Source organism: Laccaria bicolor, genomic scaffold (genome assembly GCF_000143565.1).
Source record: "Laccaria bicolor S238N-H82 LACBIscaffold_95 genomic scaffold, whole genome shotgun sequence".
Taxonomy (NCBI): Eukaryota; Fungi; Basidiomycota; class Agaricomycetes; order Agaricales; family Hydnangiaceae; genus Laccaria; species Laccaria bicolor.
Window position 1 is genome coordinate 51,246 of NW_001889966.1, and position 27,584 is coordinate 78,829.

The 27,584-nt window shown below is 43.0% G+C and overlaps 5 protein-coding genes across 5 annotated transcripts; 2 read left to right on the forward strand and 3 right to left on the reverse strand.

The window, feature by feature from the left end:
• Window positions 1-112: 112 nt before the first annotated feature.
• On the forward strand, window positions 113-1,994 carry LACBIDRAFT_335559 (uncharacterized protein; the record flags this gene model as incomplete). The annotated part of the gene is made up of 8 exons (XM_001890408.1): window positions 113-143; window positions 193-272; window positions 331-443; window positions 538-906; window positions 959-1,103; window positions 1,151-1,251; window positions 1,414-1,625; window positions 1,681-1,994. 8 exons carry the CDS (start codon window positions 113-115, stop codon window positions 1,992-1,994), a joined length of 1,365 nt encoding a protein of 454 aa, XP_001890443.1.
• A 539-nt stretch (window positions 1,995-2,533) lies between these two features.
• LACBIDRAFT_335560 (uncharacterized protein) lies at window positions 2,534-5,596 on the reverse strand (the record flags this gene model as incomplete). The annotated part of the gene is made up of 4 exons (XM_001890419.1): window positions 2,534-2,808; window positions 2,861-3,120; window positions 3,361-5,226; window positions 5,526-5,596. 4 exons carry the CDS (start codon window positions 5,594-5,596, stop codon window positions 2,534-2,536), a joined length of 2,472 nt encoding a protein of 823 aa, XP_001890454.1.
• A 966-nt stretch (window positions 5,597-6,562) lies between these two features.
• LACBIDRAFT_335561 (uncharacterized protein) lies at window positions 6,563-8,750 on the forward strand (the record flags this gene model as incomplete). Its single annotated transcript, XM_001890409.1, has 7 exons — window positions 6,563-6,616; window positions 6,865-6,909; window positions 6,973-6,989; window positions 7,133-7,170; window positions 7,281-7,518; window positions 7,660-8,537; window positions 8,704-8,750. The coding sequence occupies 7 exons, from the start codon at window positions 6,563-6,565 to the stop codon at window positions 8,748-8,750; spliced, it is 1,317 nt and encodes a 438-aa protein (XP_001890444.1).
• Window positions 8,751-13,014: 4,264 nt separating this feature from the next.
• LACBIDRAFT_318563 (uncharacterized protein) lies at window positions 13,015-13,623 on the reverse strand (the record flags this gene model as incomplete). The annotated part of the gene is made up of 5 exons (XM_001890420.1): window positions 13,015-13,230; window positions 13,286-13,375; window positions 13,427-13,489; window positions 13,540-13,556; window positions 13,617-13,623. The coding sequence occupies 5 exons, from the start codon at window positions 13,621-13,623 to the stop codon at window positions 13,015-13,017; spliced, it is 393 nt and encodes a 130-aa protein (XP_001890455.1).
• Window positions 13,624-26,073: 12,450 nt separating this feature from the next.
• LACBIDRAFT_318565 (uncharacterized protein) lies at window positions 26,074-26,677 on the reverse strand (the record flags this gene model as incomplete). The annotated part of the gene is made up of 5 exons (XM_001890421.1): window positions 26,074-26,225; window positions 26,277-26,345; window positions 26,412-26,477; window positions 26,530-26,598; window positions 26,665-26,677. The coding sequence occupies 5 exons, from the start codon at window positions 26,675-26,677 to the stop codon at window positions 26,074-26,076; spliced, it is 369 nt and encodes a 122-aa protein (XP_001890456.1).
• Window positions 26,678-27,584: the final 907 nt, after the last annotated feature.

A 27,584-nucleotide genomic window follows, 5' to 3' on the forward strand; every position in this document is an offset into this window, starting at 1 on the left:
GTGGTAAACGCCGAGACATCGCATAAAGTTTTGCCAAGTGGATCGACGTACTAAAAAGGATCAGTAACCTTGGACCTTGTCCGTTGTAAAGAAATTAGTCTCTTCTCGCGCTATGGACGCTCGTTACAACAAAACCCAAGCCAGTATGTTCCCGTTCTTCTTGAAAATATCTACCGTTGAAAAAAAATACAGTGGAAGATCTTATCCGGTATACAGAGGCCAGAGGTAGATGCGACATCGGTACCGATTGCCAGCAACTGCTTGAAGTCGACGTGAGTAACAACCGTCAATCAAGATTAAATCACGACACAGACATAACTGTACCCATAGATTGATAAACTCGAAATCGTGGCGTACACAAGGCCAGACACGTACCGTCTTTGCAAATTCGACGAGAAATCCGATAGTATGCAAGAGGTTATCGTACGACTTCAAGGCATTTTGTGCGCAACTGAATTGCCGCCACTCAAAGAAATAATGCAAGTGACGAGACAAAAACTGTACAATGTTATCGACTGATATTCTCAATACAAACAGTGCTGAGACTCATGTTAAAAAGATTAGAGGTCTTCGTCAAGCAGTTCAAGTTACCGGTCTCGGAGAAGACATCTTTGGATCTATCATTCGAACGGTAGAAAAAATTCATCAAAAATTCGAACTAGCGTTGCCGGTCAACACTTTGGGATCTTTTCAACGCGGAGAATACGAGGGCACAGTAGCACTGTATGCTCACAACAGATATTTCACCGACAGAAGGCTTGCACCTCAACAAGAACACCAGCCTTTTCTTCCCATGGTCGATCCATACGGCGCATTGGACAAATTGCGATCGCAAACATTTATTCACAGTTGCGACAACATAGTTGAATACACCTCGTTGAGGAAGGATGCAAAAGGGAATGACGAGTACGTCTTAAATCACCTTTCAATCCTATGTCAATTCACTTATGCATCAAAGATATTTCGTTATCAATCCAGCCACTTTTGGTTTGGGAGATATTGTGGAGATCAGCGTTGGCTTCGTCTGTATTCCCATCATAAACGGATATAAGTTCATGGCGACGTTGAGAGGAATGGTTCTTTTGGACAACAGTGTACGAAAGGTAAGTACATGCTACGCGTAACCGACGGTCCTAATTCGGAGCAACAGAAAGCGTTGGCAGTCAGCAAGGGTTCCCTGCTGCCTACTTTAGGCCCCGCATTGACCTTGAAACGTAAAATGCTATACATTAAGGACCAACTCGACGAAACGTGCGATAACGTTGGCGCAATGACTCTACAAATCGGCTCGATGCAGGGAATTGAGGAGGCAAGGACGACATGCAAAACACGCACAAACTATTAGTAAACGACATTTAATTCGGAAACCGTCATTTGTATACTCCACGCTGGTCGTGATAAATATTCAATTAGAACTAGACATCTTGTTACACACTTCGACTTTATGGAATTCGACCCGAAACGAGTTCACAAGACGGTGTGCGATATCCTGGACGACAGAGCTAGCAATAACCTTGACAGCGATTGGGAGGCACTTAAAAGCGCAGCTGATGAATTTCTACAAGCCGTGGAAACTTTCGAAATCGCTGATGACGACGCCGACATTGAGCTTGATAGCATAAAAAGTTAGCCATCATTCGATCTTAAACTCTGAAAGACGAGTTGACAATAGCAAACAAGCAACGTCTGACAAAACAAAGGGCAAGAGCGGTTTCAGTCGCGTTGAGCGACTAGAATTGTTACACGCCCAGGTCTATCCCGACGTCTATGATAAAGCTTGCAAAATGACGTCTTACGCGCAAGCTTTACACACAAAATTAGCGACAGCTTCACAAAAGAACAAAGAGTTTGGAGAGAAGATGGATAATGCGCTTACATTTTTGACTGAGGTGGTTGGAATGTTACGCGACAACGAAGAAAATACCGAGGCTCAGTTGGGTTATGAGATGGACAATCCTCCTATGGATACAGACTCGGATGAGTCTGAGAACTAGTTCAAAGTTGTTAAAGGGTTTATCAATCTCCAATTTGAAAACGATTTCAGAGTGCAGAAGATCATACTATCAGTCCTTCCAATCTCTGAGAGTTAACTTACTTACATGATACGGGCCGGTGAGACCACGCACTCGATCGCCCAAAATAAATCAAGCGCTCGATCGCCCAAAATAATCCGATCACCAACTGAATATTTTACAGATCATGGTGACTCACCGTACAATGAAAAAAATGCGTTGATCATAAAACCGAACTTCATCATGTACCTGGTAACAATGGACATCAAATGCATGGCCAATGTTGTCAATTGTGGTTGGTGTCTGATTGAAACATACCTGCAAGATACAAAATATAACGTTCATCGGCTGATGTGAAAAAGACGAAACAAAAAAAAACCGATATGATCGAAGCAAATGAATGTACTTGGCGACACTGGCATAAATGGGGATTTTATTTTCAAGCGATCGATTGTGTCGCAATTTCGTGGCAGCTTGATGAAAGATGCAGAACAATGGAGGATGGTACAGACATGGTAAAGTTAGACCAAGCACGGCAAATTTATCGAGTCGAAGAACTCAGTTGAGTATTTGGATGCTTTTTGTTTCAGCTGTCTCGTCCAGTTATGACCCCTGAGATGATCTCTCCAAACTCCTGCTGCTAAAGGTTGTGCTCCTTGGCTGATTTCGTTAAGCCTCTTCTGATATTCCACCTCGTTGTATTCAGTCCATCGCCCATAGTTTTCACCACATTTCAATTGTTCGTACGTTGACGTCAAAGGCCACCATGATTTCAGTGCAAACTGATTTTTCGTTGCTGAAAAAAATGTGTTGTAGTTAATAATGGTAGACAAAATGTGAATACATACTTGTTTCGCAATGATACACTCCACATAACATGTCCAACTCGTCTTGTGAGAGATCGTCGTCGCACAAGATTTGATCACCCGCGGCAACGTACAAGCCACATCTTTCGACAGATGCACTGATTGAAGGGCCTTGTAGAGCATAATCGATACTCATTGTTTCCATTGCGAGTCGCCACACGATACCACCACGCAACAATGCAGCACGGCCACGAGAAGAATTCAGTAGTTCAGACCTCTCTCGTACATATGCATCGTAGTCTCTGCGAGTGAACGAATATCCGAACATTCAAATGGGAACTGGTCGACGTATCTTTTGTTTTACTGAAGTCCGCGCTATCGTATTTTGCATGGTCCGAAATTGAATACCCTTTTGCAAAAAAAGACGGGCAATTTCATAGGTCGATAACTTGGCGTCTAAACGACATATATAAGCCGCTGTTGCAGGATCTTCCACTGTTAATCTCCAAGAAACAGAATTGCATAAGGTTTCAAACATAAACATGCCATTCCCCAATCGTTTGATATGTCGAATGCGGTGATTGCCTTCTAAAGCTATGCGGTTTCCGCTCAGAAGATCCCATTCATCAAATGCGGGTTTGCCTTTGCCAGTTGCCAATTTCTTGACAAAGTCCAATGCTTTGGAACCTGCGGACGTGGAGAATATGGGATCATCAGATGATGTTAAACCTAAGGCTCTCAACATTTTTTTCTTTTCAGTCGTGTCTAATTCCAGAGATTGCGATGCAGCGATTGGAAGCGGTTGAACAAAGCCGTGGAAGAAGTACAACGCCTCCAGTGTCTCTAACGGATGTCGACTATTCACTTCGTACTCATCGACAACCAAAGGTGGAGGCGACGGACTTCTAGGCATTTCAAGAAAAGTAGTGTTATCGATGTTGGCATCGTCAAAAGGTTCATTTTCTTCATATCGCTCCGAGCTGACAGGAAAGTCACTGGAGTACGTTAGCTCGTCTTCAAAGTTGTCGTTTAAATCGTTGTCATAGTGATCAATACGTCCCATTTCATCGCAGCAATCCCATTCGTTTTCCCAAGAGTCGTACAACTTCTGAGAATCAGTGAACATATTTAACGCATCAACCTTTGCACGTTTTGGAACGTCATTGCGAATCCATTCTCCATGCTCGTCTTCCTCCCAAACGAATACTTTCGCGCCGACAACTGGATGATTTGACTGGCTTTGCAATCGAACAAATCGATGTGCGTCGGTCTCAGTAGATAACATTGATGCGTGGTTCGCCTCCCGCAACGCAAAAAAAGCACTGAGCTTTTGTGGCAAAGAAATGTGCAATGGGACCTTGGTAGAAGAATTGAGGTCTGCAGACATCGAGGTCGCACCTTCTCCGAGCAGGCTGCCATTAGCTGAAATTGTTGTTGAACTCCACAAAGTATTTTCCGACGCAGTGGCCGAGTTTAATAGTCGAGTTAAGTAGACGCAGAGGGATCTTTCCTCCCGGCATGTCGGCTTTTTGTGTAACAAAGTTAACACTTCTTGTATTTGATGTGGAAGAGGCGCTAAGGCTTCGATTTCTTTGCGATCTTTCGCCGCTTTGACCTCCACTTTGGTCCATCGATACCACACCGCTATATTGTGGTCACAGAACCACGAGACTGTAGGCCGACTGGAACATCCGTCCAGTAAAACGATAATTGTGCCCGCACGTGGTATTTGAGTATCAAATTGATATAACCACGACGAGCGAAGCCCATTCAACCATATTTGGTCATATCCATCATCGGTGAGGATCTGATACCATCCCGGTATGTTGCCAAATCCATTGTATTTGGACTGTCTCTTTGGAGCGGCTCCTACAGCCATCAAATAGGATACAATGGTCATCCACACAATGAACCAGTCTCGAGCTTCAGCCAATCTTCGACGACCAGCTGAGTTCGATCGAAAGGGTTTCGTGAAATCATAGGCAGAAGGTAAATGTGGCGTAATGAGAGCGACTTTGTAGCGCAGATTCAGTAACACCGCGACATCGTGCAGAAAGTACTGAAGATGGTACCAAGATTGTGCAGTGACAGCATCAAGCGCAAACAGATCTTTCGTATCTGTGACTTGGGTCGGTATGAAGCATAGCCTATCAAACGGCACACAGCTAAAACTGAATTTCAGAGGTATGAAAGCCATCCAACCGAAATGTGGGGTCCACCATCGAGGCAATTGAAGGGCAGATAATCGAGGATATCGTCGAAATTGAAGAAAAGGGTTAACGACGCCGCCCTGCTTCGTGACCTGAGGGGGGACGTCTATAGCTCTTCGACTATTTGGCGAATAAAACAGATCGCCGTCAATGAGATAGGCTCTTCCTTGTGATCTGTCAACATCATACGAATAACTCCTGCAACGTATCCATCAGTCTCTCTCCAACTCAGTTCAAGAAACAACCATCTTAACATTTAACAAAGACCGCGCTTCAGAACAGAGTGTCGTCGTAACAGAGGGAAACTCAAAGCACTAAACGTCTTGTCAACGTGTCGAGGTGAGACAAACAATCACAAATTTCAAACTGAAAAGTGGACGTCCACTTTTCAGTTTAAAATTGTCACTTGTTTGGTGCAGTGACGATGTACGTAGAAAGAAACAAAAGACAACAACCCATTTCAAAACTTCAAACTATTCGTTAAAGCGCTAAGTAACCATTCCCTGCTCAGCACTCCAAATGCAAAATGCCGAAAGGCCTTACTTCTGGCCAGTAAGGTAAAAGACATCGTTGATTTTTGTTAGTTACACCACCATCGAACGCGCAGGGCATGTGGTCGACTTTCACAAAAAAATCACATAAATACGTATTCCCGCTACGTCAGTAGGCAGATGAAGATCAAGTCATGGAAGATGTAGAAGATGCTTGACATCGTCGTAATGATTAAATCAGACTTAAATACGCTATTAGGGTACAGACAAAGTTGTATTGCCAATCAAAAAAGCAAAATGTACACGAAAGGCAACAGTGACAGTGATAACATGTTAGATTGTCCGAGATGTTCATGGTACAAGATATGCGAATGGTGATATAATGCGTTTGAGGATTGGCTAAGTGAAGTAACGACGAAGGTGATTTTTAAGAACCAACATCTCCATTGGAGTCATTGGAACTTCTCCCATATCCGAAACACCCTTCAAAAACCCTTTGACCTCCTTATCGTCCCATGTATTGGCAACCGATAAAAATTTCTTGTTTTTGCAGCCAAACCCGATGAAATGGTGTAAATATTGGGACATGTCGGGGGTACACGATTTGAGGAAATGCGTCAATTCTGCAGTTTCTCTTTCTAGTTTTGCGAGGATGTCTGGGGGTGATTCACTTCGAGGATTCCGAACCGGATTATGATTTGGTTGAGTTGCAACAGAACTGTGATCCGAAACGGCTATCTGTCGTCGCTAAAGTTCGTCTGTTCACTCAGTTGTATCAAATGAAGAGAAGACGCACCATTGATTGTCTCGTTGTTTCCTGAGAACCCTGAGAACTGCCATTACGAATGAACACTCCGGACGACGAATAAAAAACGTACTTCGGCTGAAACTGAAGCAGTCGAACATCGATGTCTGTCGTTATCAAAAATTTTCGCCATGTAGTATCGCGCAAATTTTATTCGTTGCTGGAGACCGTCGTCTTTGATCAAAAAGAAAATTGGGTACATAGGCCAGAACTGGCAAAGAAGATGTGAATTCGACGAATGAGTGTGGCTATTGCGGAGGTACCTCTTGCTCAATTTTTGCTATATTGTCGGGTTGGTCTGAAAACGTCTTTGACTTTTGTAAATGCGATCGCATGCAGTTTCTTAACGTAGCCTGAAGAAGCGATGTTATAATGGCGCTTAAAGGTTATCATTAATTGGACTCACCTTCCACCGTAAAAAATACTCTTCCGAACAGTCCGGGTCAAAGAGCTCACGAAACTCGTCTATCTGCTCCGAGATTGACATACTCTGTTCATCCATCGCCCTCTAGCTTACCTTTAACGACAGAGTTCCTGTAGGTAAAAGCAAAATCAGTTGAAAATCAGCGAGGCAATCGATCAATCGTACGTGGCATGACTCAATGACTCTAGAACAGTAATACTAAGTGGTGCTGAGAAATTTTGTAGTGTTTTGAAGACGAACCGTGAGTGGTCAACGACAAAACTAACCAAGTCCCATTGTTTATCTATGTTAAACGGCACGTGACTATGAAATCTCTTCGAAACGCGCCGAATAATATCAAGAGCATCGAACATTTCGGTCGGTAACCTAAAAAATGAGCCGTAGTGGGCCATGCGGCTTACCGCGCTATGTTTTATGGTACGGTAGGTCAATAATACAAGAAGACGTATACAAAGGCTTAACTAAGTAAAGGGGTTGTACAAAGAGTCCACGATACCGGGATGTTCACCCGCCTGTCATATCACGTGAAAAGGGTCTACATTCGCAAATTTTCATATTTGGTTCCTCGCGACGACAAATCAACGATTCGCCAGACAACACTCCGCAAACTATACCGGCGTTAATTTTGATCTTCGCGACCCAAAACGTCGAATCACGAAACATCCCAAACTGTACGGCGCAAACTATACCCGTGATAAGAAATTGCTGCAAAATACATACATATTTACTCTCAACTTCGCTTCAAGAAAACACAGCACACAATTAACTGGGTAAGTCGTTTTTGTCTTCTCTGACTACCCTTCTTCCTTCCACCGCTATTATTTTCTGATAGTCAATTTCCAAAAACGACTGATATCGTAATTCCCTTCTATAGAAGTTCAAATGTTTGACACCTATATGGATGCGTTAAGCATGGAAATTTTGACACAAATTTTGGAAACGACGCCATTCACTGATATACGATCATTCGCGCAGACAAATCGGTACAATAAAACACAAACGGCACTCTACCACAAACATACTCTTGTGCGGGAGATCGCCAAAAGAGGTGTTTGTCCCATACGGCTTATCGAAATCATGAAATCAACTGGCTCCGTAATAACCGGCTCAATCCCTCTACTCTTGATGTTTCCCCAAATATCGTCGTTGCCGCACGATCACATTTCCATGATGGTCGGCTCTGACGCACGGGACATTTTACTAAATCTCTTACGAGAACGTTGTGATTTCAACGTCACTCGAGTCGAACGCAGACCGATGTGGGACAACATGAGAGACCCAAACCTGACAGAAGGAATTTTTACCCTCACAAAAGCAACTTTCACAATAACTATCACGGTTTCTCGGACCAATCATCCCATCCAACCTATGTTTGAAAATGATCTCACCCTTGACATGAACTATGTCACACCGTATGGTTTAACATGTGCATATCCTTTACTCACTGTTTCACGACGATCTTTCCTCAATCTGCACAAATTCCCATACCACGTCCCTTTATCGCATTTGCTTTACGAGAACGCGGGTTTCCGTATCGCCAAAGCAATTTGGATTTGGAAGGATTTTGAGGATCATGAATGCGGCAACAATGGCAGTTGTCCTTTCACGGTGCGGTCCATCACCGATAAAGACGTCATGACGGTGTTATGGGACGAGAAACCTGTTCACGAATGTCGTCCAAAAGGTATTGATGGCATGATGATTTGGAAATTGAGAGGGTCCATACACTGCATTGATGGACAAACACGCAGTGCAGCGTTCACTGTTACTCGAGATGGACGTTTGTTAGGTGGGTAATTTATGGGCACAAAAAACTGCAATGCTAACATACATCGCAGTTGGCAGCTAATACAAGCCATGTACTTCTTACGACGAATGATGTACATCGTCAAAGATGTTGATTAATTATTGACGTGTAAGAATCTACGTTCAGCAATAGCGCTATTCAATAACAGGATGTAAGCGACATCAAGCCCAAGAATTGCAGCATACATACTCTTGAAGGAGCTTGTTAACAAAGTCTATGTCGGACAAAGTAAGATTTACCACCAATCGATCCCTTGTCGTCTTTATGACCATCAAACTTCCCATAATTCTGTCAGAGTGAAGGCTTGAAGCGGCCATGTTGTAATCATTGAAACCCCAATCATCGTCCTCCGTTAACTGACAGGCATGAATATAAGGTCGGCATACAGAACAATTGAAAATAGCTCACTTGACGCTCATGCATGAAATAATAAAAATACTCCACAAGATTCTCATCGCCGTCATAAAGAGACCGACTTTGGAGGAAACAATTGCTCGTCATATCGAGGCTATTCCCGAAGTTTGGAATTAAATCTTCAACGTTTACGTCGTAGATCGAACAGCCATCCGCCAAATGCCTAGAGGCTAGTGTGACAAAGACCGCCACCGGAACTATGATTGGTTTACTGCAGCGATTCCCATAGTAAATAACGCTCGGACGCTTAACAAAGATCAAACACGTTAACTTGAGAACAAGATGACTAACGAATCAAGAACAAACGTGAGCTTGATCACTTGACCGATTTACTGACCGAGTTACAGCTAATTCGTCCATAGCTTGAAAGACCAAATTTAAGAGTGAAGCAACAAACGAAAAAATTTCAATCCTGACGAGACACCGTGGTGTCAACGTCGTTTTTGGAATTTTTTTTTTTCAATGCAATAGAATTCTAAATATAGCACATATATATAACAGTCGCAAAATGATTCATGCCCCTCCATGAAGGCTACAAACCACAGTACAAAGTAAGTCTAATGGCGACATATCTGAGAACCCCCCTCTAACTTAACCTGTTCGCAAAAGGCGTTGCAAAAGTATGAGAAAGGATGTTCAAGGCAGGAAACATCGATACTTGGACTATAACTCAAACAGAGAACAGCGATATGTAAGACAGCTCCCATTAAGACGTTGATCAGAGGTGACCACTATACAAGGTTATTCCTGGCCTAGAACACCAGACAAATCAAAATGTACACACCACACTCAAGAAGCATGAAGTGATCATCGCTGCACTCTGCATTTGCACTGTGGTGCTATTCTTTCTTATTCTCTCAGTCAATGCCTCAATAAAGTACGACAACTCCCAAAGAAAAGAGCGATGGCAATTTGTCCCAGTGTAACGTCGTCAAAATATGTAGGGTCCGTTTAACAGCTTTCCGAGACAACCGTTTGTGGGCCGAAGAGATGGCTCTAGAAATAAACGAATAACATAAGTAGTTGCCGAGATCTACATCTGCCCGACACTCCACCAAGCAAGTGTAAATTTTGAACTGAAAAGTGGACGTCCACTTTTCAGTTCAAAATTTGTGACTGTTTGCCTCAAATTGCGGTCGCGTTCAAACGTCACTCCACCAAGCAAGTGTCAACTTTGAACTGAAAAGTGGACGTCCACTTCTCAGTTCAAAATTTGTGACTGTTTGCCTCAGATCGCGTCAGCGACAGTCGCGTTCAAACGTCAAAGCCTTGGATGCCCAGATCCAACTCCCTTTTGAGTTGTGTCATTCACATTTCACATATACGTCGGCTTATTCAATTTCTTTCTGTTTATTGCCAAGTCTTCCTTCTGATTGAAACAATCACAAGTATTGAGGACGGCAAGCGGATTTTCATGTAAGATAAGACTACAGGACTCGTAATTACTTTAAGTATCGTAGCGAAGTGTTCATTTCAATGGAGTAAGCGCGAAAGTGCATCAGGAAACAGTGAATTTATAAGTAGTTTCTCAGTGAAATCCATTGTACTGGTAGTTTTTGGTTCTTCGCCGTAGCAGGCAGTAGCCACAACTTGTCTGGGTAGTTGACCTTGCATGTACATCTCCTGAGTAGCTGTCCGGCAAGTGTCAGTAGTTCCAATATTTGTCCAGCAAGTGTCAGTAGTCCCAATATCCTTTCACTGGAGACCTGTAGCTTCAGTAGAAGAGATAATGCAAGCCAACAAGCAGCCGTAGTTATAAAGAAGAGCAAAAAGGAATGAAGTTCAAAATAAAAATTGTTATTTTGTGCGGCGAAGAGACTTCCGAAATACATGAAGATCAACTAAATATCATAGAAGGGAGAAGTCGCGATGGCAAAGATTTGTGAACATGTTGGTGTCGAAATCATCGGGGGTGCGTCGCAGGGGTGTGTACCAATGAACGTAGGCGAGGGGGTGGTTGTATTGGCTGAATTCAGCTGGCAACTTGAAGATGACCAACGCGGAGCCCGAGCAATAGAAGGGTCAGTGAGATGAACGAGTGACGTTTCGATGTTTGGAGCTTACAAAAGGACACGATGAACAAGCAAAGCAGGGCTTCTATCAACGCCCCAAGGGCGGTGACATTGTCTCCATGAGACCTCTGACCGAGCCACCTTCCTTCCATTCCCTTGTGTCATGCATGTTGTCCTCGATGTTGTCGTCGGCTGAGGGGTTGCACGAATACGCCACGAGGCCACGTATACAGTTGATATGTGTGCTGGCTCTGGAACCCAGATGGGCGAATGGGGATTGGAAAGCGGGAGAGCTTCGGCTGAGAAGGGAAGAGGTGAAAGATTTGAAAGAGGATGAGCAGGGAGAGCGAGTGGTCACAGTGATTGTGTTGGAGAGTCGGAGGGGTTGTACGTTGGTCGGCCATGAGACGAGCAAGGCGCTGACTGTGTCGCAGGTGGATCTGTCAGCGTGAACAGAGGGTGGCCATGTGACGATTGCCGAGGCAATGCATCTGCTGGTGGGGCTGCTGATGGCGAGGCTCCAGCGATGAGAGGATGCTGAGGTTCCGGTGAGGAAGTGGTGGATGTCAAGTGGATGTGCTCATGTCGAATTGAACAAGTCCGTTGAAACTCCGACACCATGTGACGATGTTGATTTTTGAATTTCCCAACACGGAAATCCATTCTTTCTTCCCCCCCACCACATCGCCAATGCGTAAGTCTTTCCATTCAAGTCCTCTTCATGTTCAGTCAGTGTGTCCCTTCCTTCTTCATCCATGTTCTCCACACTCATGGCCCTCTTCTAGTCTGCACATGCATACATCCTCCTCATCTGTGTTGGCCAAACTCACACTCACCCCCCTTCCTCTCGTCGTTTCCAGTATGTGTGTGTTGCCATCTGTCTCCGTCCCCGTTCACCGTACTCACACCCCATTTGCCTCCTCATCTCCAGGCAGTACTGACCAACCTACCCGCAGCATGTCTGTGCGTACTTTACATAATTCGCCCTCATCTGTGTTCGTCGTATTCACCCCCCTTTCTTTTCTCATCTCCAGGCAGTGCGTACTTTCCTTGTCCCTTATCGGTGTTTGTTGTACTACCGCCCCCCCCTTTCTCGCCTCTGCTCGATACGGTGCGTACTTTCCACGTCTCTTGTCGGTGTTCATCATACTCACCCTACCCTGGCCCCTTAACCCTTTCTCTCCTCATCTCCAGGCAATACTTACTTTCCTGGATTCTTATCGGCATTCATCGTACTCACACCCCCTTGCTCTCCTCGTCTCTACGTAGTACCTTGAATGTATATACCTTGTCTCTCAGTACACAATACCACGATGCTTGCCAATCACTACTGCCACTTTTGGTTCAAAAAAATGACCAGCTACCCATTGTGTACCATGAACCAGTAGCCTTCGTAGATCAAAAACAATGCAAGCAACATAAAATTAGACTTGACTACAGAGCCCTGGTTCACCTGGTAGCTACAGTAGACGCAGAGCAACGGACACAATCCAGAGCTACCTACCATGTTCAGGGAACTACTGATGCTACTGAGATTAATAGGATGACTACAGGAACTATGCACTAGGGGACTTGTGTACCCAGGTATTCAGGATACTGAGGGTATTTGTAGCTACTGACCCAAGTCAGTGCCTCCTGATGTGGTTCTTGAGTACAAAAATATCCATAGCCGTAAACTCGTTATCTCCGAAGGAGGATACAGTCTTCAAGAACGTATCGATCCCGTCATCGGTGCACAAATGAACAGCATGCAAAAAATGCTCGTCGGTACAGCCAAAGGCGATAAATTTGGGTAGAAAGTGTGACATGGGAGGGATGCATGTCTCCAAAAAGTGTCTCACTGGAGCGGTCGATTCGTCTAAAGGCGGCGTGGCGGCGGCACGGGTTGGGATTGGCAGATAAGAGGGTTTAAACCCCCTTTTCCGCTCTGTAACTGGAGGGGCGTGGACGGACAACTTTGGGTTCACTTGTTTCACTTGTGGTTTCGCGGCAGGCTTCGCCTGCTGGAATTTCGTATCAGTCACCGTCTTTCACTACGGGCACCTTATACTGACTGTAGATGGCCCGCGGGTGTTCCTCGAAACGTCGACGGGGTCTCTCGCCCCACTTTTAATCTTTTTCTGCCTGGCACGCAAGTAACGCCATCTGTTATTCGAGAACAATTTCTGCATATACACCCGAGCCACATTCTTGCGCCGGTTGGTGTCCGCATCTGATGCGAGAAAAAGATTCGGATATAGAGACCAGATCTTCGAATACATAGTTTGAATCACGACGGAAAAAGATTGGACGAAAAATATATACCTCTTGTTCACATTTCGTCACGTTTTCCCGTTGCCCCATGTAAGTCTTCGCATAAACCAGATGTTTTCGAGTCGACGCTCTCAACGCTTCCTGAAGAGGACTTTCGTGTTAAATACTCAAAAAAACGCGAAGTACACTAACTTTCAATCGATTGATGTAATCCTGTGATAAATGTGTACCCATCGTTTTTCGAAAATCAGCCGTCTGTGCGCTAATGTCAGAACAAAGCACATGATCGGTAGCCATTAGCCCACCTTGATGGATATTTTGTCTAAAAACGTAAGAACGACGCGTAAGAGTTCAACGATGTCAGTATCAAAGACAAACTTACGAGGCATCGTGCACAACCGAAAGATGGGGAATGGAAGAAAAGCAAGACGCGGCTTTTGAGGCGATATGATATGAACACTGATTGACTTATGTTGTGGAAAAGCTTAATTTCAATAAACAGGGTCACAACAGCGTGTTGCCATCTGTCAGTCACCAAGACAGAAACAGAAACAGTGGCGGACGTGGGGGTGATTACTGCCAGTGGCTACTACCGAATCAATACAAAGTGAGGAAAAGATGACTAGGGCAGACCTGTGGCAGACCTCATTCTGAGCAGCGCGTTCGCGGTCCCAATGAGGAACAACCGGTTTCCGACACACAAGTGTAGCGCCTGAGATGACAAGAGTTGGGGAGTGTTTCGATTGAATGCGTCATACAATACAAATACAACCGATGCGGCCCTTACCGACGAAGTAATAGCGGTGTACAACTTGCAGCCCTGACAGCGTCTATGCTCGTGCCGATCAGCATTAGGTTTCCCTATACATTGTTACGACAACACTGTCTTTTGAAGTGCACCCTTTGAAAGGACGTTAGAACGAAACTGCGTATTGCGTTGGTATTGCGCCATCACTGCACCTTGACTGCACCAAACAAGTGTCAATTTTGAACTGAAAAGTGGACGTCCACTTTTCAGTTCAAAATTTGTGATTGTTTATCTCGCCTCGAACACTCCCTACTTGGTCACTACTGGATATGATCACGGCACGAAGACTTTGTTGACCCACAAGTTGAGGTGCGTAATTGCACAGTTTCCCTATACACTGTTACGACGACACTGTCTTTTGAAGTTCACCCTTTGAAAGGACGTTAGAACGAATCTTCGAATTGCGCCATGCACCTTGACTGCACCAAACAAGTGTCAATTTTAAACTGAAAAGTGGACGTCCACTTTTCAGTTCAAAATTTGTGATTGTTTATCTCGCCTGTGTTTCCCTCGAACACTCCCTGCTCACTACTAGATATAACGGCACGAAGACTTTGTTGACCCACAAGTTGAGGTGCGTAATTGTGACCACATTCGCGTAGCTTCTCAATAATAGTCATTGCAGAATCAGGTTTCCTTCCCCTAGTCGAGAACCAGACGTGTAGTGCAATGGGTTACCGCTTATACATTTATAACGTCTCCGTTGGCTGAAGCGCGCTCTTTGCCAAATGTCAACGAGACTAGACGTTACAGAAATTCGTCGTATGGTGCCCCTTGCCCGTCAATACAAGTTTGACTCACCTCGACAGGGTACATACGCCACGAAGTCATACTTGACCCACAATACGCTGCGTAGTTGTATGAATTTTCACGTAGTTTCTAAAGAATAAACAATGTAGATTCAGATATTCATTCCTTGCTCGAGAGACGCTAAGTGCATTGCGTCACCCTTTTTTCACTGTTATGACGACACACCCTTTATGAAATGACCTCTACAACTCATTCGATGCCACTACCGACCTCATTGCCACTCTTTTCCGCATGGCCGTCACTTGGAGTATCAGAACGTCTTCGTCTTGGTCCTCGAGAACGAGTCATCTGATCAGACAGAGGCACTTTTACGGTATTTCGGTACCCCGCTTTTTGAATACCGCAATCCGGCTATTGAACCCCTGCGTAAGCTGCAGGATTCGGAGGGAGAGTATCTCGATACTATCATATTCGTAAACGATGGCTTTCCCTTCATATGCATGCTTTTATCTTAAGATGAGATGGTGTGGCCCAATTGTGAAATATCCTGCAAAATTGGGCCCAATGGCTATTTAACACATGATCATATGCTGGGCTGATGAAAAAGTAGGCTGAAAGATACCTCCAAAGCCAGGGGGAGGTAACTATGATGCCAATTTCTCATCAGGTAACACAACGTCAAAAAATGAGGCCATCGTTGGCTCAAATTGTAATCTGACATGTTAAAACTGAATGTTTCATCGGCTGGTTGTGCTGAAATACCTCCAGAAATATGGTGTTGCCTCTCAGAGAATATGTGCACTCAACACATGTCAAGACCGAAGATTTCATGGGCTGGTAGTGCCGAAATACCTCTGGAAATATTGTGTTGGGTCCCAAAGACTATGTGCACTCAATAGATATTAAAGCCGAACATTTCATCAGCTCATAGTGCCGAAATACCACCAGAAATTTTATCTGGCATCTTGGAGAATATGTGCACTCAACACATCTTAAAATTGAAGGAGCTATTGGCTTGTAGTGCCGAAGTGCCTCCAGGAATATTGTGTTGCCTCCCAAGGACTATGTGCACTCAATAGATATTAAAACCGAAGATTTCGTCGGCTCATAGTGCCGAAGTACCTCTGGGAATATTTTGTTGCCTCTCAAAGACTATGTGCACTCAATGGATATGAAAACCAAAGATTTCGTCAGCTTGTAGTGCCGAAGTACTTCCAGAAATATTGTGTTGCCTCTTGGAAAATATGTGCATTCAATAGATGTTAAAAGCAAGGATTTGTTTGGCGGGTGGTGCCAACATACCTCCAGAAATATTGTGTTGCCTCTCAGAGAATATGTGCACTCAACATATGTTAAAACCGAAGATTTTGTTGGCTTGTAGTGCCAAAGTACCTCTGGAAATATTGTGTTGCCTCTCAAAGACTATGTACACTCAATAGATATTAAAACCGAACATTTCATCAGCTCATGGTGCCGAAATACCACCAGAAATATTATGTTGCTTCTCGGAGAATATGTGCACTCCACACATGTTTCATTGGCTCATCATGCCGAAGTACCAGCAGAAATAATGTGTTGCCTCCCAAGGACTATGTGCATTCAATGGATATTAAAGCTGAGGATTTCGTTGACTCATAGTGCAGGAATACCTCCAGAAATATTGTCTTGCTTCTTGGAGAATATGTGCACTGAACACATGTTAAAGCCGAAGATTTCGTTGGCTTGTAGTGCTGCAAAACCTCCAAAAATATTGTGTTGCCTCCCAAAGAGTATGTGCACTCAATAGATATCAAAACTAAAGATTTCGTCGGCTTGTAGTACCAAAGTACCTCCAGGAATGTTGTGTCACCCCCAAGGACTATGTGCACTCAATGGATATTAAAACTAAGCATTTTGTTGGCACATAGTGCTGAAACATTGCCAGAAATAATGTGTTGCCTCCCAAGGACTATGTGCACTCAATGAATGTTAAAACCGAAGATTTCGTCGGCTTGTAGTGCCGAAATACCTCCGGAAATATTTTTTTGCCTCCCAAAGACTATGTGCACTGAATAGAAATTAAAACTGAAGATTTCATCGGCTCATAGTATCGAAATATTGCCGGAAATATTGTGTTGCACCCCAAGGACTATGTGTACTCAATAGATATTAAAACCGACGATTTTGTAAGCCCATAATGCTGAAATATCGCCGGAAATATTGTGTTGTCTCCCAAGGACCATGTGCACTCAATAGATATTAAAACTGACAATTTCATCAGCTCATAGTGCCGAAATATTGCCAGAAATATTGTGTTGTGCCCCAAGGATTATGTGCACTCATTAGACATTAAAATGGAAGATTTCGTCGGCTCATAGTGCCGAAATATTGCCAGAAAGATTGTGTTGCACACCAAAGACTATGTGCACTCATTAGATATTAAAACCGAAGATTTCGTCGGCTCATAGTGCCGAAATATCACTGGAAATATTGTGTTGCACCCCAAGGACTATGTGCACTCAATGAAGATTAAAACCGAAGATTTCACTGGCTTGTAGCGCCGAAATACCTCCGGAAATACTGTGTTGCCTTTCGGAGAATGTGTGCACTCAAAACATTTAAAACTGAAGATTTCGTCGGCTTGTAGTGCCGAAGTACCTCCGGAAATATTGTGTTGCCTCTCAAAGACTCTGTGCACTCAACGGATATTAAAACCAAACATTTTGTCAGCTCATAGTGCCGAAACATCGCCAGAAATATTGTGTTGCTGTGCTGCCTCCCAAGGACTATGTGCACTCAATAAATATTAAAATCGAAGATTTCGTCGGCTTGTAGTGCCGAAATACCTCCGGAATATTAAAACTGAAGATTTCATCAGCTTGTAGTGGCGAAGTACCTCCGGGAATATTGTGTTGCCCCCCAAGGACTATATGCACTCGATGGATATTAAAACCGAACATTTCATTGGCTTACGGTGCCGAAACATCACCGGAAATATTGTGTTCCCCCCAAGGACTATGTTGACTCAATAGATATTAAAACCGAAGATTTTATCAGCTCATAGTGCCGAAGTACCTCCAGGAATATTGTGTTGCCCCCCAGGGACTATGTGCACTCAATGGATATTAAAACTGAACATTTCATTGGCTCATAGTGCCGAAGTACCTCCAGGAATATTTTGTTGCCTCCTAGAAAATACGTGCACTCAACATATGTTAAAACCGAAGATTTTGGTGGCTGGCAATGCCAAAATACATCTGGAAATATTGTTTTGCTTCTCAGAAAAGATGTTGACCTTCCAGCAACATTGTTTGACCATCTGGGAACATTGTTTGACCTTCCAGGAACATTGTTTGACCTTCCGGGAACATTTTTTAACCCCTGAGGAACATTTCTTGACCTTCCTGGAACCTTGTCTGACCATACACAACTGTTGTTTCACCTTCTGGGGATATCCATACCGACCCTCATCATGGGTTCATCTTCTGAGCCCCCATGTAGTATAAAACAAATTGTTGAACATTCCCTGCAGTCAAGGTTAGACATAACCTTTTGAGTACACACACTGGATACATATCAATATGGTTGAACAGAAGTGAGTTGACCATCATTCTGAATCTGCTTGCAACTCCAGAAACAGACTGGGGGTAAGGGAGGCCATTTAATCTCCTTGTTGATTCATCAATGCGTCAGTGAGCACTTACTCATCTTGTAGTATTATCATAAAATGCTTTCAAATCTCCAAAAATCGTCTGTCTTGAAATTCATCTTGACACTGGGTGAAACAATGTTTCCAGATGATGAAAGAATAGTAGTGTATGGTTAGACAATGTTCCCAGAGGGTCAAATAATGTTTTGAGGAGATCAAACAAGAATTTAAGCACTAACAGAAGCTGAAATGTTTTCGTTTCCCAGCCACTTTGGCTTCTAGAGAGGCAACACAATATTTCCGGAAGTATTTCAGCACGATGAGCTGATGAAATCTTCAGTTTAACATGTGTTGAGCGCACATATTTTACAAGAGGCAACACAATATTTCTGGAGGTATTTCAGGGCTACCAGCTAATGGAATCTTTGGTTTTAATATCTATTCAGTGCACATAGCCCTTGGGAGGCAACACAATATTTCCAGCAATATTTCGGCACTATGAGCCAATGAAATTGTCAGTTTAATTGTCGGTTTTAATATCTATTGAGTACACATGGTCCTTGGCAATATTCCTGGAGGTACTTCGGCACTATGAGCTGATGAAATCTTCCATTTTAATATCTAATGAGTGCACATAGTCCTTGGGTGCAACACACTATTTCTGGCAATATTTCGGCACTATGAGCCGACGAAATTGTTGGTTTTAATATCTATTGAGTGCACATGGTCCTTGGAAGGCAACCCAATATTTCTGGCGATATTTCGGCAGTATGAGCTGACAAAATATTCAGTTTTGATATCTATTGAGTGCACACAGTCCTCGGGACGCAACACATTGTTTCCAGCGATATTTCGGCACTATCAGCTGATGAAATCTTCGGTTTTAATATCTAATGAGTGCACATAGTCCTTGTGAGGCAACACAATATCTGCAACACAATATTTCTGGCAATATTTCGGCACTATGGGCTCACAAAATCGTCAGTTTTAATATCTAATGAGTACACATAATCCTTGGGGTGCAACACAATATTTCCGGCGATATTTCGGCACTATGAGCCTATGAAATCTTCAGTTTTAATATCTATTGAGTGCACATAGTCTTTGGTGCGCAACACAATATTTCCGGCGATATTTCGGCACTATGAGCCGACGAAATCTTCGGTTTTAATATCTATTGAGTGCACATAGTCCTTGGGGTGCAACACAATATTTCCGGCGATATTTCGGCACTATGAGCCGACGAAATTTTCGGTTTTAATATCTAATGAGTGCACATCATTCTTGGGAGACAATACAATATTTCCGGCGATATTTCGGCATTATGAGCCGACAAAATCTTCGGTTTTAATATCTATTGAGTGCACATAGTCCTTGGGGTGCAACACAATATTTCCGGCGATATTTCGGCACTATGAGCCGACGAAATCTTCGGTTTTAATATCTAATGAGTGCACATAGTCTTTGGGGCACAACACAATATTTCCGGCGATATTTCGGCACTATGAGCCGACGAAATCATCCGTTTTAATATCTAATGAGTGCACATAGTCCTTGGGGTGCAACACAATATTTCCGGCGATATTTCGGCATTATGGGCTTACAAAATTGTCAGTTTTAATATCTATTGAGTGCACATAGTCCTTGGGAGCAACACAATATTTCCGGCGATATTTCGGCACTATGAGCCGATGAAATTTTCGGTTTTAATATCTAATGAGTGCACATAGTCTTTGGGGCACAACACAATATTTCCGGCGATATTTCGGCACTATGAGCCGATGAAATCATCCATTTTACTGTCTAATGAGTGCACATAATCCTTGGGGCACAACACAATATTTCCGGCGATATTTCGGCACTATGAGCCGATGAAATTGTCAGTTTTACTATCTATTGAGTGCACATGGTTCTTGGGAGACAACACAATATTTCCGGCAATATTTCGGCATTATGGGCTTACAAAATCGTCGGTTTTAATATCTGTTGAGTACACATAATCCTTGGGGTGCAACACAATATTTCCGGCGATATTTCGGCACTATGAGCCGATGAAATTTTCGGTTTTAATATCTAATGAGTGCACATAGTCTTTGGGGCACAACAAAATATTTCCGGCGATATTTCGGCACTATGAGCCGACGAAATCTTCATTTTAATATCTAATGAGTGCACATAATCCTTGGGGCACAACACAATATTTCCGGCGATATTTCGGCACTATGAGCTGACGAAATTGTCGGTTTTAATATCTATTGAGTGCACATAGTTCTTGGGAGACAACACAATATTTCCGGCGATATTTCGGCATTATGGGCCTACAAAATCTTCGGTTTTAATATCTAATGAGTGCACATAGTCCTTGGGGCACAACACAATATTTCCGGCGATATTTCGGCACTATGAGCCGATGAAATTTTCAGTTTTAATATCTAATGAGTGCACATGGTTCCTGGGAGACAACACAATATTTCCGGCAATATTTCGGCACTATGGGCTTACAAAATCATCGGTTTTAATATCTATTGAGTGCACATAGTCCTTGGGGTGCAACACAATATTTCCGGCGATATTTCGGCACTATGAGCCGATGAAATTTTCGGTTTTAATATCTAATGAGTGCACATAGTCCCTGGTGTGCAATACAATATTTCTGGCAATATTTCGGCACTATGAGCTAACAAAATATTCGGTTTTAATATCTAATGAGTGCACATAGTCCTTGGTGCGCAATACAATATTTTGGGCGATATTTCGGCACTATGAGCCAACGAAACTTTCAGTTCTAATATGTATTGAGTCCACATAGTCCTTCGAGGCAACACAATATTTCCAGAGGTATTTCGGCACTGCAAAGAAAGTGTCCTTTATACAGCAAGCCTCATGGGATCCATGCATCCAGGGCGGCTGTCACATTTCCGGCTATTATCTAATACCCAAAATGAATCCAAGCGATGAACAGGATTTCAGGCCGATATGGAAATATTGATTTATGGCCTCCTACTGATGATATTTGCAATGTGTATCTCATTTTGTGCTGGAGCCGATGTCATCGGATCTGATTCCAGCTAGACAGGGATTGCCAGGGTTAGGGTTATGGTTCTGCCAGATTCGGCAATTGTTACACTGAGCATTGGGCCCAACAATGCAGTATAGCCTAATTAATAGCCTTGGAATATCGGGCCCAACTTCAGCTGTTGGGAATTTATCATGGGTCTCCATTGGGCCCAATGGGCACAATTCGCTTCATGTATCCCTCATTCGGCCCAATTATGCTTCTTATAGTTTTCTTATCTTGGCCCCAACAATGTCAGTTTAATGTCTCACAGACATTGGGACAAACTATGGCCAAATAGAGCCCACAGTGATTGGGCCCATTGGGGTGGCCCTATGGTCCATTGGACAATTGACCATGTGAACTACTATCCTTCCATTGGGTATCTACTGAATGCCCTGTTTTTCCAGACCCTCACATGAAGTATCTGTAAAACTCTAAAAACCCCAGTTTTTTCACTTTTTCCTACATGGAGCAGAGCATGAGATCCAGATCTCATATTCATGTCAAAGATGTATATAGGATATCTGTATATTACCATATATATATGGTAACTATTCCCTTGAACTTGGAGAGGATATAGAATTATTTGTGTGGTGCAAGACTTTTGCCTAGTCACTGTAGCTAACTATGTGTGAGAATATACCTCCAAATATAGAAATATTACGTCATAACATCCACATTCCCTCAGAACATCAAACATCTTGCTGCCTTTGTTTCTTTCAGGGACTGTTCCTTCAAAGCTTCCAGAGAACTGTGCAAGTGGACACCAGCAAGCTTTATTGTGTCTGGAAGTCCATCAATGCACATGCATGTTCAACAACATGGCAGCTTTCAGACACAAGATTTTGACATGATGGAGTCTGAGGGGGTGGGTAATACTGGTGACTGGGTTTGTGCCTTTTGAGGTAGTTTGCAAATTCAATTGACCACTGTCTTGCAATAAGGACATATCACTTGACATCTTATTAGTTATGTCATATATTTTGGTGCACAATCTTATCTTTCCATTTAACATACTGGTCCTTTGATCTCTGGATAAAAAAGCTTGACAATTTGGACTAATTCAGACTGTTTCCAGGCTGTTTGGAGTGAAAAATATGAGTCAAATTTTTTACATGGCCTGTCAGCAAGACAAACTAAACATTCCTACAGTGACTCACTATAAGTTTTGCACCACATAAAAAATACTATATCTTCCTCAACTTCTGGGGACTAGCTACCATATAAATATGATAATATACAAATATTCTATATACATCTTTCACATGCATATGAGGTTTGGATGTCATTCTCTGCTTCATGTATGTAGGAAAAAGTGAAAAAATGAGATTTTGACAGCTCCACAAATATGTCATATGAGAGTCTGAAAAAATATGAAGAATTAAATACTATCCAACTCAAGTATCAGAACTTTGAATCATTTCAATTGAAGCAGCATTTGTTTAAATATAGGTGTAAGGAAGGGGCTTGTTTTGGGTAGGTCAAAAATGAGGTTTTGACAGTTTTACAGATACTTCATGTGAGAGTTGGATAGATATAGTACTAGCCTACTTAAGTACACAGAACCTTGAATCATCTCAATTGGAGCAGTGGTTGTTGAGATATAGGTGTAAGAAAGGACCTTGTTTCATTATCTATCCCAAAACAAGCCATTTTTTTACACCTATATCCCAACAACCACCAATCCAATTGATATGATATAAAGTTCTGTGTATTTGAGTCAGCAAGTACTTAATTCTACACATTTTTCTAGACCCTCACATGAAGTATTGGTAAAACTCTTAAAACCCCATTTCTTTCACTTTTTCCACATGGAGCAGGGGATAGGATCCAGATCTCATTTTCATGTCAAAGATGTATACAGAATATCTGTATATTACCATATATATATATATGGTGACTATTCCCTTGAAGTTGGAGAGGATATAGAATTATTTGTGTGTTGCAAGACTTTTGTATAGTCACTGTATATGACATTTTCAAATCCAGGACCCCCCCCCTTGATGTAGTACCATTGCAAAAACTTTGATTCAGTCACAAACCTTCATTCCAACGTTTGTTTATACAAAATGTACTAAATATGTATGCTTCTACCTTGACATTAGTTATAATGATCAAGCATCCAAGATGTCTTTCCATTTCATCCTGATCCTCCATAAAATCTTTGCTATTTCATGTCCTACATAATAACCTGTTCTTCAATATGTTGGGTGCATCTGACCAATACTTATATCTACTCCCTTCTCCATGAGAAGCTTTGCAATTGCTTCATGGCCTCTACCTAATGCTACCAGGAGTGCATTACCAAAGTGTCCTCCATGTGCATTTACATCTGCTCCCCTGTCTATGAGCAGCTTTACAATTGCCTCATGGCCCCCAAATGATGCTGCCTGGAGTGCATTTCCATACTGTCCTCCCTGTGCATATATATCTGCTCCCTTCTCTGTCAGGAGCTTTGCAATTGTCTCATGGCCTCTACATGATGCTGCCTGGAGTGCATTTCCATGTTGTCCACCTTCTGCATTTACATCTGCTCCCTTGTCTATGAGCAGCTTTACAATTGCCTCATGGCCCCCAAATGATGCTGCCTGGGGTGCATTTCCATACTGTCCTCCCTGTGCATATATATCTGCTCCCTTCTCTGTCAGAAGCTTTGCAATTGTCTCATGGCCTCTACATGATGCTGCCTGGAGTGCATTTCCATGTTGTCCACCTTCTGCATTTACATCTGCTCCCTTCTCTATGAGCAGCTTTGCAACTGCCTCATGACCTCCATATGATGCTGCCTGGGGTGCATTTCCATACTGTCCTCCCTGTGCATATATATCTGCTCCCTTCTCTGAAGCAGCTTTGCAATTGACTCATTGCCTTCATATGATACTGCCTGGAGTGCATTTCCAAAGTCTCCACCTTCTGCATTTACATTTGCTCCCTCCTGTATGAGCTGCTTTGCAAGTGCCTCATGACCTCCAGCTAATGCTGCCTGGAGTGCATTTCTATACTCTCCTTCCTGGGCATTTACATCTGCTCCCCTCTCTATGAGCAGCTTTGCAATTGCATCATGGCCTTCATATGATGCTGCCTGAAGTGCATCACTATACACTCCTCCCTGGGCATTTACATCTGCTCCCTTGTCTATGAGCAGCTTTGCAATTGCCTCATGGCCTTGGTATGATGCTGCCTGGAGTGCATTTCCATACTCTCCTCCCTGGGCATTTACATCTGCTCCCTTGTCTATGACCAGCTTTGCAATTGCCTCATGGCCTCCATATGATGCTTCCTGGAGTGCATTTCCAAAGTGTCCTTCCTGTGCATTTACATCTGCTCCCCTGGCTATGAGTAGCTTTGCAATCGCCTCATGACCTCCATGTGATGCTGCCTGGAGTGCATTTCCAAAGTATCCTCCCTGTGCATTTACATCTGCTCCCTTGTCCATGAGCAGCTTTGCAATTGCCTCATGGCCTCCATATAATGCTGCCTGGAGTGCATTTCCACACCATCCTCCTTGTGCATGTACATCTGCTCCCTTGTCTATAAGCATCTTTGCAATTGCCTGATGGCCTTGGTATGATGCTGCTTGAAGTGCATTTCCATAGTGTCCTTCCTGTGCATTTACATCTGCTCCCTTGTCTATGAGCAGCTTTGCAATTGCGTCATAGCCTCCATATGATGCTGCCTGGAGTGCATTTCCATAGTATCCTCCCTGTGCATTTATATCTGTCATCATTTCTGATAAAACATATGATGCTTCAGTTAGGCCAGCTAGTGATGCATAATATAGTGGTTTAGCAATCTCATTCCTCTTTATCCAAAAGAACTGCCCATCAATATCATGAATTTTAACCCAGTTCACAAAAGCATTATTTTCATCTGTCAGAAGCTTCATCATCAATGCAAATATTGAAGATGACTGAGATTGACTCTTGCAACTGGAATGTGCATGTATGATCCAGTGTTCTGCAGCATATTTTGCAAGAGGGAAAGATACATCCAGATTTTTATCAAGTGGCTGAGATGCGTTGAATTGCAGAAGATAGGCCAGACAGATTTGAGATATGACAGAGCGTGATAGCTCCTCACTGAAACTGAAGTATCTGACTTGCTTCACATGATGGCTTTGAATATACTGGGATATTAGATATTCCTTGACAGAAAAGTGGGAAAGCTTGATGAAGCCTATCTAATAGTCAGTGCCCATTTCAATCTGTTATTCTTCTAAACACACCTTCTGATTTCATAATGAAACTAGAACATATTTTCAAGACATCCTCCACGTCTCTTTGGGTGGAGAAAGCCATTTATAAATCTTCTTCCCTGTAACAAAGAATGAAGTCAATTACATATTTGAGCTAAGAACCTTCAATAATACCCAGTTGCTCATCCCTAATCATCTCAAGGGTGATTTGAATATTTGGGTCCACACCTACCAATGACAAACAACATTAAGATGAATATGATGCTTTTCTTACTACTTACCTTTGATTGATGGTACCTATTAAAATATAAGTGAAGGCAATAAAATCTGATAGTCCAAATGCAACAAACCATAGTTGGGGCCTGTGTTCACATTTTGAGCTGAAATCTTATTTATAATGTCAGCTTGAAAGTTTGTTGAGAACTCTGCATGGTCTGTCTAATTTGAGCAAGCCTGAACTATATTCATAAGAGTACTGACTAGCAGGCATCAGTTCTGCATTCAAAGCAGAAGGAATAGATAGAGAGATAGGCAGGTCAGAACCTGGCAAATCTAAACAGTGTTATCAGAAATAGAGTATAGAGATTTGGAGCAAGCATGAACCTGTTGAGATAGGAGAAGGGTGTTGCAAGGAATCAACAGCTCCTTGCACAGGACCTTCAATCTGATCAACTGTGAGATAAGAATTAATGAAGGTTAGTATGAACATTATGGCAAAGAGATTGAGGGGTATCTCACAGGCAACAGTCATTTCAAGGAGAGGGGCAATAGATGGAGTGGTAGGCAGGTAAGAACTCAGGATATCTATATCAGTATCACCAATGATGAATGATAGAGGTTTGGGGTTAATGCAGACCAGTGGAGATAGGTAAAACTTGTTGCGAGCACTCGAGCCCTCCACCCATGGAGACATCAACCTGATCACCTGTAAATTTGATTTGATGAGCAATCAATGCTCACTTCGATGCAGGAAGCTTAGAATGTATCTTACTGCTGCCTGCCATGGCTATGTCTGCTGCACTGATGGTTGAAGATGGAGTTATCAAGATAGGCAGGGCAGAGCTGGGGCTGACAGCTTCATGTTAATATTTATCTAGTAGCGCAAGATCATGATCTCTAACCTCAAACCACCATAGCATTTATTACATGGGTAGTCAGTGATCATGCCTTCATCAGGCAATTCCTTGAGCTTGCATTTCAAACGATTTTCACGGGGGTCGATGGAATCAGACATGGTGGTTCAGAAGAGAGAATCAATGCTGTGCGGCGTCAATCTTAAAAATGGGTAACAGACCGTTTCACAGAGTCAGCTGATGTTCCTGATTACCCACTTGCCTCCCAGAGTGGTTCGGCATCAAGTTGGGCCACAAGGATGGCGGTCAACTGAGAAGTGTGTCAGAGAAGCAAAACGACAAATGCCTCTCAAGACTGAGGGAAGTTAAAACTCAAAGGTATGAACAAAAGGCAGATGTGTGGTTTTGCGTGTGGCTGTGCGAAAGATGACTACAGTGCTTTGCATTGCCATCTGCACAACGAAATTTCGAAAACTCTGTTTGGTTTTGTATGTTTGTCACAGATTGTCACGCACTAGAACCATGTTGGGAATTTTGAATCTCTCGCACCCAACTCTCATGGCGCCATAGGTATCAGATGCGATGTGCATGTGGATTATCATTTGGCATGGTAGGCATCATCTCTCAGCACAGGAGTTTTCAGGCCTTGTTGGATGAAGAGGTCTGTTTCTCTCCGATTTGTGGCAGTCACGGTACAACACGTACAAACATATTTTCCAAATTCCATTGTGCAGACGGCAGTGCAAACAAGGGGGTGGCGGAACGTGGATTTTGGATATACAGTCACATTACGAATTAAGGTGCCCTCAGCCTACCCCCCCCCCCCCCCCCCAAAAAA